General features: G+C 49.8%; 1 protein-coding gene across 1 annotated transcript; it reads left to right on the top strand.

Annotated features, from left to right (window-relative positions):
* The first annotated feature begins 1,140 nt into the window (after positions 1-1,140).
* On the top strand, positions 1,141-7,463 carry Trpgamma (Transient receptor potential cation channel gamma). The gene is made up of 16 exons (XM_029113122.1): positions 1,141-1,459; positions 1,629-1,761; positions 1,889-2,015; positions 2,202-2,309; positions 2,401-2,573; positions 2,666-2,837; positions 3,105-3,275; positions 3,387-3,621; positions 3,708-3,860; positions 3,963-4,102; positions 4,200-4,468; positions 4,793-4,906; positions 5,025-5,220; positions 5,322-5,584; positions 5,667-5,812; positions 6,043-7,463. Exons 1-16 carry the CDS (start codon positions 1,141-1,143, stop codon positions 7,461-7,463), a joined length of 4,140 nt encoding a protein of 1,379 aa, XP_028968955.1.
* The last annotated feature ends 2,122 nt before the right edge of the window (positions 7,464-9,585 follow it).

Raw genomic sequence — 9,585 nt, 5'->3', positions numbered from 1 at the left:
CAAATGAATCTCGCAAGCTCCTGAGCCGCACCAACCCAATTGTTATCTTTTGTGTTCTCGTGTTCGTTGTCGGTCCCTTTGAGTGCGTCGCGCTAGAGCCTGCGCTTGGCTCTCCGGGGAAATACGCGAGGCAATTATTCAAGAGCGAATCGTAATCCCGAACACGTATGACACAGCCTGGTCCATGCAACTGCGGAGAACGGCTTCAGCCTCCGATCAAAGAATAGCATGCTTGCCGACCGCTTCCGGAGAGTCGTGAGACGTGGGCTCAGACGCGCAAGGAAATTTCCGAATCGTGGAAGTTTGACAAGGCGATGGCGAGTCAATGCATGTGCATTAACAGTGCTCGCGTACTCCGCTTCCTCCTCCTTCGAGGGAACAATTTCTCATATCCGTCCGAGCTCTCAAGTAGAACGTGTGAGGAGAAGAGAGAAGAGAATTCCCGACCCGCATCCGAGCAGCTATCCCGCGAGAGAGTTCCGGTTTCTCGGGAGCGCGAATGACGTCCCCCTTCCCATGTCCACTGGTCGTCGCATGATAGGAACTCGGGAAAATTCGCTTTCATACAGCTGTGCTCCGTTGACACCGAAACAAGCGAGACTGATCGTGAATTCTTCCTCTTCCTCAGGACATACTACCGATGATGTTCCCGAAGCGCTTCCGGGAAATGCGAATCGGATTCGAGATAAGACAGACACAGAAATGCTTCATTATATTTGAACTCAAATTCGAACCCATCATCAAAAGTTCGTTACGGGTTCGAATTCCCAGCCTTTCTTTCCAAAAAGGCAAACGTGTCTCGAAGAAGTCTTCTATCGTGACTGGCGAAAACACACCTTCATCGCACACTGACGTCAGGCGAGCGGAGAAAACTTTCGATAAACGAATCGGATTGGAGAGCCAGAGGGTGAGCCCGGAATACGAAAAGAAAGCTCCCGATCCTTATTCCTTTTCTCTGATTCGCCGTCCAAGACTTAAACCAGATGAACAATGAATTCATCAGTAGGATGGCATAGAAGATACTCGTCATTCTCTCTTCCTCAAACTGACTTCCTCGCGGAATTTCAGGCCAAGTCAGGTTTTCATTGTTGTCTCTTGAGGCAGATCAACGGAATCCTGTCGGCTAAGCGCAGCTAAATCATGGCGGACGAGTTAGAAAAAGGTCTCGGACCTTCTTCCGACCGACCACCGTACTTCCCAACGCACCGCACTCCGAACTCAAATACCTTGTTTTCATTGGATGCCGGGAATGCGCCCGCAGCGTCAGCAACACCACTACAGAGATTTCTCAACGATAATCCGCCGCCCCGGGAGTACGGCAGGGATTTCGCTGGTTCGGGTCTCCACATTATGGATGTCAGTCAGAGAGCTTCCTCGACATCCCTGGCTCTATCCCCACGCGGGAGCATCACTTCGCCTCGCAGAGAGAAAGTTGCAACATTTGACCTCAACGCTCCAGGTAAGACGCTCCACCCGCTTCGGAAATCTGGTCTATTCGCTCGGTCGAGGGCGCCCACTTGGGCTCCTTCGTGGGCGACGCGTGGAAGTTCCGCACGCGTAATTTCCGAGCATCTCTCTTCCGCGCCACAGTTCCCCCTTTCCCTAAAACATGATTATTTCGCCCGAAGGACTGACCGACTCGCTCCGCGATTCTGTAGTGTCGACTGAAACTACCATGCCTCGGCAAGAAGGCGTGCTCACTATTCCGGAGAAGAAGTTCCTGCTAGCCGTTGAACGGGGTGACCTCGCAGGATCGAAAGCGTGAGTCTACTTTCCGCGTCTTCTCGCCCGAAATCGGGGATAAATCGTTGGAGCTAGAGCAGAGCTCGGACGCAGCGTTCGTAAAGACGACGATCCAAAGAGCCTAAAGTCTAGTTTTCTGTTCCAGTATTATCGCCGAGACTAAGCCATCGCTGCTGAATATTAACTGTACGGACCCGTTGGGCAGGTCTGCTCTGCTTATGGCCATCGACAATGAGAATCTTGAGATGATAGAATTGTTACTCCATTACAAGGTGAACTTTCTCCCGGGAGTCTATCCTTAGACGCATTTTTCACGCCCCGCGCCTATTAGCCGAAAACATACGGTGGCAACAAAAATTGTTAGTTCGGTCTCTCTGGTAGTCGAGACGGCCTTCTACTGTCTCCATCCCTCGTTGCGAGCAGACAGGCGATCAGAAAAGATCTCGTGATTATCTCAGGTTGAAACTAAGGACGCGCTGCTACATGCAATACACGAAGAGTATGTTGAGGCTGTTGAAGTCCTACTTGACCACGAAGAAGCGACCAAGAAGATTGGTGAACTACATGTGAGTAGCCCTAATATTAAGAACTGGACGAACGGAGCGTCCTCAGTATGTTTTAACGAGTCACATCGATCTTCCTGCCGTGTTCTCTCAGAGCTGGGAAGCAGTCGGAAGAGAGACCGCTACATTCACACCTGATATCACCCCGCTGATCTTGGCGGCGCACCGTGATAATTATGAGATACTGAAAATACTGCTCGACCGGGGATACACATTCTCCGCCCCCCATGGAGTGCGATGCGGCTGCAGTGACTGCGTCCGGTCTCGGTGAGTAGCGAAATCCCCTCCCTCAGATGTCCTCCGGCTCTTCGACTCGGTAACAATGGACAGGTTTTCCAAGACCGAATTCCAATCCCCAGATATGAAGACAGTCTTCGGCATTCGCACTCCAGAATAAATTCCTTCAAAGCTCTCTCATCTCCAAGTCTGATCGCGCTATCGAGTAAAGACCCTATACTCACTGCGTTCGAACTGAGCGGTGAAGCGCGGAGATTGAGTTTCCTCGAGCATGAATTCAAGGCGGAATACATGGTGAGTACGGAATCCGACTGTGCTGTGAACTGCATGGCGAGGAATCAGGAGCATACGGAGCTCCAAGCGGCTCTCATTCGGATGTGGAAACCTCGGGCGTCGGTTGCGGAAGATACCGTGATCTCTGATCAGAGAAAAGACCTCATCCGACCACGCGGAGTCTCGAGAGCGCGGATCGGGAGGGGAGATAGAGACCTGATCTTCTAACATCGATCTGGGCATTGATATGCTTATCGGTAAAGGTTCAGAGAAGTTTGTTTCGTACAGGAAGTGCGCCGGAAATGCCAAGACTTTGCGACAGCTCTGCTCGATCACACGCGCACGTCCTACGAGCTCGAAGTTATGCTCAATTATGACCCATCGGGACCAGCATTCGAACATGGAGACCGGATGCATTTATCACGATTGAAAATGGCTATTAAATACAAGCAGAAAAAGGTAATTCATCGATTTCGTTCTGGGGCTCAGGGATTCCGTCACTGAAGAGAATCATGACTTTTCCCTCATGGGGAAGAAGCCTTATCGCACGTGTGTATTCCTCTCGAACAGTTCTGTGCTCACCCAAACGTGCAACAATTACTGGCGTCCATCTGGTACGAAGGACTCCCGGGCTTCCGGAGGAAGAATATTGTTCTGCAAATGTTCGAAATCCTACGGATCGGTCTTCTGTTCCCAATTTACTCTGTGGCCTATATCATGGCTCCGCACTCTGAGCTCGGAAGAACCCTGCGGAAGCCATTCATCAAGTTTATTTGTCATTCTGCTTCTTATATCAGTTTCCTATGTGAGTATTCTAGCGGATAAAATTCGGCGAATTGACCGCTGACGTCACGACACTCCAGGCGGCACTCCATCATTTTCATTTTCCAGTTCTACTGATACTCGCTTCACAACGAATAGAAACTGTTATGGTAGAATGGTTCGGCACAGAGGAGATGAAGAAAGAAATAAGAAGTGACATAACCACGAAGAGAGGCGCTCCGCCCTCGATTGTCGAATGGATCATCTTGACTTGGGTGGCAGGTAATCTATAGAGTACTCGAAGCTACGTCCAGCTTTCGATCCAGCGGCACGATCTCAATCTTCGAGGAAATTATTCATCCCGGGCGATTTTGTCCACTCCAGGCCTCATATGGAGTGAAATGAAACAATTGTGGGATCTAGGCCTCATGGGATACGTCAGTGACATGTGGAACATCATAGATTTCGTCACGAACTCTCTTTACGTGTCGACCGTAGCGCTGCGTATCATAGCCTACATGCAGGTAAATCAGCGGCTATGGGGGTGGGGAGCGGGAGTGAGGGAATTCGTTATGAAGAATTTCGAGTCTAAGGAAAGCTTCCGTTTCCTGGCGTCCACAGGTACAAAAAGAAATCGCCTTGAACACAGGAACGGCCTACCTGCCTCGTGAAAAATGGGACGCTTGGGATCCGATCCTAATAGCCGAAGGACTCTTCGCAACCGCCAACATCTTCAGCTCCCTGAGACTCGTTTACATCTTTTCTGTAAATCCTCACTTGGGTCCTCTACAGATCTCTCTTGGTCGCATGGTTATCGATATTGTGAAATTCTTCTTCGTCTACACGCTAGTTCTCTTCGCGTTCGCATGTGGGATGAACCAACTCCTCTGGTAATCAATCTCTGCCTGAAATTCAATCAACGTCTATCTTGAGCGACAAGATTCATTAATGCAAATGAATAACATCGAGAGTTTCCCACGATCTAAATGAAGATTATCCCATCGATGCCCGGAATCTCGGACATCCATGTACCGTTCTCTCTCCGATCCATTACATGAGTCGATGTTTTGACAGAACGAAATTCCGTCCGATTCGGTCGGTGGTGCTGTCACCGAGATGGAATGTTTTCCGCTCGTGTTTCGGACGAAGTCGTTCCGGAACCCTGGAGTTCTGCGAAATCCATCCTCGACATTCGGGTGTTTCTCTCTTTCCAGGTACTATGCTGACAACGAACGTCAGCTGTGCCAAACCCTATCGGCAAACAACTCCAATCCCACTAGCGGTAAAAGCGAACACAGTGTGTGTTTTACTTGGAGGCGCTTCTCCAAGTGAGTACACCCAGCTAGAGCGGGGGATATAGAGAGAATGTTTCTAATTATAGAGCGGCAGCGCTGATGCGGGCGCGAAGACCCGTCGATGATAATAATCGATAACTCTATTTTGCAGCCTCTTCGAATCATCTCAAACGCTATTTTGGGCCAGTTTTGGTCTTATCGACTTGGACAATTTCGAACTTGTAGGAATTCAGAGTTATACTCGCTTTTGGGGCCTTTTAATGTTTGGCTGTTATTGCGCGATCAACGTAGTTGTGCTGCTGAATCTGCTTATTGCTATGATGAACCACTCATATCAAATGATCTCTGTGAGTATTGACCTCGATCGAAATGCCTTCAGATCTCCTATCGAATCGGCTCGCCTCTCGAGCGGCGAAACGACTCTGATTGTGAATATGGAATCATTTAGGAACACGCGGATGTCGAATGGAAATTCGCGCGTTGTAAGCTATGGATGAGCTATTTTGAAGACGGAGGGACCGTGCCACCTCCGTTCAACATTATTCCAACACCTAAAAGTCTTGGATATCTGTGCTCATGGATCTGGCGAAAATTCTGTGGACACTCAAGGAGCGCCAAGAAGGAGCACCTTAAGACGATACGGCGGAAGGCTCGCCAGGCGAGCGAACGTGATCTCAAGTATCAGAGCATAATGCGCGATTTGGTCAAGAGGCAAGTTCGGCTGTATGGGCTGCATGCCGACTGATCGATCAAGCAATGCTTCTCCGCTCTCAATGACATCTTCTCGTCGCAGATACGTGACGAGCGAGCAGCGACGTGCGGACAACCAAGGGGTGACCGAAGACGACGTGAACGAAATCAAGCAAGAAATCTCATCGTTCAGATATGAATTGTTAGAGGTTTTGCGTACAAGCGGGTTCGACACCACTCGAACCACGGGTGAGTTTCGCTTGGCATCCTTTGTCAGTAGACGCCGCGATCCTTGCGCGGCTGGTATCTTTCTTCAAGAGAATTCGGAGCATTTCTCAAGGAATCTCCCCCGAGGAAATTCTCCCGGTATAGACTCCGGCGTCTCCACCCACCTATTTAGTTTCCCGGTTTTCTCTCCAGCGTTCAGCTGTTTTTTTTTGCCGCACGGAGCAACGGCTCAGACGATTGCTCATTTTCAGGTGCGGCTGGAGGTTTAGGAGGAGGTAAGAGAGGTCGACAGCGCGAAAGGAGACTCATGAAAGGATTCAACATCGGCCTGATCGACAGTTCGGTTCCGAGCCCCCCGGAAATAAACGTTGAAGAAATAGTTACGTCGCGGAAGCCACCTGGCTCTCGGTTGGCCCGCCTCGCCCGACTCGCGAGCAAGAAGAGTAAATTGCGTAGGAGCCGCTGGGGACATCTCGTGGAGGCCACTCGCAATGCACGGGCAGCCTTCTCGCGTAGTCGCTCAGAAGAATCTGTAAGCAGCCAGACAAGCTACGAGCTTCGATCGCATCATCACCACCATCGCCACCATCATCATCATCCACAGCAGCAGCAGCATCATCATGATCAAGAGCAGCAGTCCAGGCAGCACGAGCAACAGAATCTCGACCAGAACTTATCTTCGGGTTCTTCTGACAACGACCTGCACCACGCGGGCACTTCGCGTTCCGAGGCTGCGCTGTCAATGAGGAATCGTTTCTCGAAGAAACTCAAAAACTTCAGTCGATCCAAATTGAAACTCGCTTTCTCGGCGGAAACTCATCTACATCACAGAGGTAAAGGCGACAAAAAATCCGCGTCGAGAACGTTCAGCGCACCGCCCGCTTCTCTGCTGTGTCAATCTCAGCATTCTCTCGCGCGACGGAGGCCACTGGACCACAGTGAATCCTTCGGGCAGCACCCCGATGAGGAGTCGCTATCAAAGCCGTTGTCATCTGCTCTTCACGAAGCCATGCATGAGTTCATAGATGACGATGACGACGATGACGCCGGCGGCGGCGGCGTGCGTGGTAACAACCGAGACGACGATAAAAACAATAATCATAATGACGACGATAACAATAACATCAACGACGATGAGGACGACAACAGCAGTAGCGTCGCAACGACTAGCACGTATAACATAAATGGCGGGGGTGGCGGTAGCAGCAGCAGTAGCCAATCAGGTAGCGCGCTCATCAATCTTATGGCTTCTCATAGCTTACCAACGCCTGGATTATCACCGATCCCGAGCTGTGCCAGTTCGAAGGTCCCCTCTCCGCGGAATTCGATAAATAGCACTCATCTTGAGCAATTGCCAATGATAAATAATCAACCGACCCCGGCGGTCATTGTTGTCGAGCCGTCCGCAGCCGACGACAACCAAATGCAACAGCGACGGAGCAGCGCCTCGGGTTCGGCATCGGGTAGCCGCCATACGTTCCAGTCTGGCAGCATGACTCCCGCAATAGATAACCCCGCTGCGGCCGCTGCCGTGGTGAGTCCCCATCAGCTCGTTGTGCCATCGACGACTCCGCCAAATAATTTTGATATAGGGGCCCATGGACTCCCGATACTGGTTCGAATGTATGGCATAGAACCTGCGAACAAACCAATGAACGTCGAATGGATATAGTTGTCAGGATCGTCTGAAAAATCTCAGATCGTCAAAACGTTTGAAGTTTCTCCCGTATTGTTCGGGAGCGATTCGACCAACTAATCGATTGGATCCGCTGATCCCGGCGGGCGAGCATGTGGAACAACCTCGGGAAAGAACAAATCAAATGACTACCATGAGGGTTGAATAATTTCTCTCGTACTCTACATCAATCGTCGTTAATGATCCTATAAGATTGATTATTAACGTTATTATAAAGGTTATTATGGTATTCAAAATTATTGCGAGGCAAGTCGAAAGATACCTGGTGCTGACACTTCCAAAGAAATGATAAGGTTATCCTTAGCGGAGGGCAACACGATTTCCGAAATTACTCGACTGAGAGGCTGAGTAGCTGTTTATTATAGGCAGCGACTCGAATCGGCACAACGAGATGGATTTCAGCGGTGGATCCCAAGCGGACCACATGTTCTTCCTCTCGGAAATTATTCTTCGCATTATTCCCTAGCTTCCTCTATTCTGCGTGATCTTCTCGGAATCACTAGGGAGCCCGTGCCTTTTCCGCGAAGTGGATTCACCTTATAGTATTTGGAATTTCAAAAATATGCAATAACGGAACGGCTGTCCGGTCCCTTCCGGATGTTATTATTGATTGCCGAAAACGCTGCCGTTTCCGTACAGGCGTCAACTGAGATCCGTTACCACTGCAGCTATCATATTTAATATTTACCCACCTCGACCTCGGTCTACCCACACGACTAGAATATGGAATATAGTGTAGGACATTCTTTTAGCCGTACCAGCTTGTTCCTTCCGCTGTCGAGCGAGGGCATCCGTTGCGAGGGACTAGTCAAGTTGGGCTGAATCCATCCAAGAAATATCATCGTTGTAAGAGTCTTTCTTCGGACCTGACGAGCAGGCAGCGAACACTCTCGATAAGACTACTACCTGAAAACAAGCGACTTGTCAGCGAATATTTGATTACACGTCGATGCTTGGATTTTGTACTTGTAAATGGCGTCTTCATGGGACATCAGGTACCCAGATTCCTCCCCCATGAGCTGCATGCGTTGCGCGCTGCCGTTCAGTGCCAGCCGTGTGCAGAGTCGGCTGTGGGTGTCTCCAGGTTAGGTGCTTCATTCGAATTCAATGACAATAGAAGATCCGACGCTCTCGGGTCAAAGCACGGAAATTTCCTCTACTGGAGCATCCGCATTCCGATACGATATCCGGCAGGGAACGCGACTCAAGATGGGGGAATTCGCATCATTCAGCTCAATAATTGGAGTTTGCTGGGAAGGAATAATTCTCCCCTCGAGGTAGGGGGCAAGGGTCGCTGATCTGTGGCTAATCGCACGATGGAGCGACCATGAGGAAACGCAGCTGATTGTGAATCGCATTGTCTCTGTCACGCTCAACGAGTTCTCTACTGTGTAGGCGGATTTTCCGCTTGTCGATACTTGATTGCCATCTCATTAGGATATCTCGAGTCGGCCGGTGGGTGACATTCCCTTCTTATTGGCTCGAGATTGACGTCCAATCGGTGTGAACATAGGAGGGCAAAAATATTCAATGTGATCTAGCCAGGTTCGAAATTCTGCTCATACAATACTCTTCTCGACGACGCACTCAGAACAGAGCGTTCTTTAGGGCGGATCTATGGTGTTGTCCGTCCGGGACCGAAAAGAACTCGGTTCTAGAAGAAAGATCACCGTAGTTCAGGGTTAATTAGACCGTATCTCGTTAAGGTTTGAAAGCTACCTGTCGCATTTACCCTGATCGAATCCATAGACTACCTACATATAGTTAATTACTTTCCACTTCTCCTCAATAATTCCTCCTCGTCGCTTCTTTAGCAGTGAGTCCGAAGGCTACAAGAGCAGGCGTGGTAACCGCCACTGTGGGAGTTACGGGAGAACTGTCCATGATACTCGATGACCCGTAACGCTCTCACATCTAGCTAGAACGTGTACAATCCTGTATTTATTAATAAAATGCATTGTTTATAAAATTTGACAGAACAGCATCATTCCTCCTGCGTGGTCTCGATGAGAATCCTCCCCAAGCCAACGAAAGTTCTCGGCCCTGTAAACTCTCGTGGAAGCTGATTTCGGACGTGGAGGTCCTATCTACTTGATAT

This window comes from Galendromus occidentalis, unplaced genomic scaffold (genome assembly GCF_000255335.2).
Source record: "Galendromus occidentalis unplaced genomic scaffold, Mocc_1.1 scf7180000076336, whole genome shotgun sequence".
Taxonomy (NCBI): Eukaryota; Metazoa; Arthropoda; class Arachnida; order Mesostigmata; family Phytoseiidae; genus Galendromus; species Galendromus occidentalis.
The sequence above is the reverse complement of the archived record's forward strand: the minus strand, read 5'-3'. Positions and strand labels throughout refer to the sequence as shown.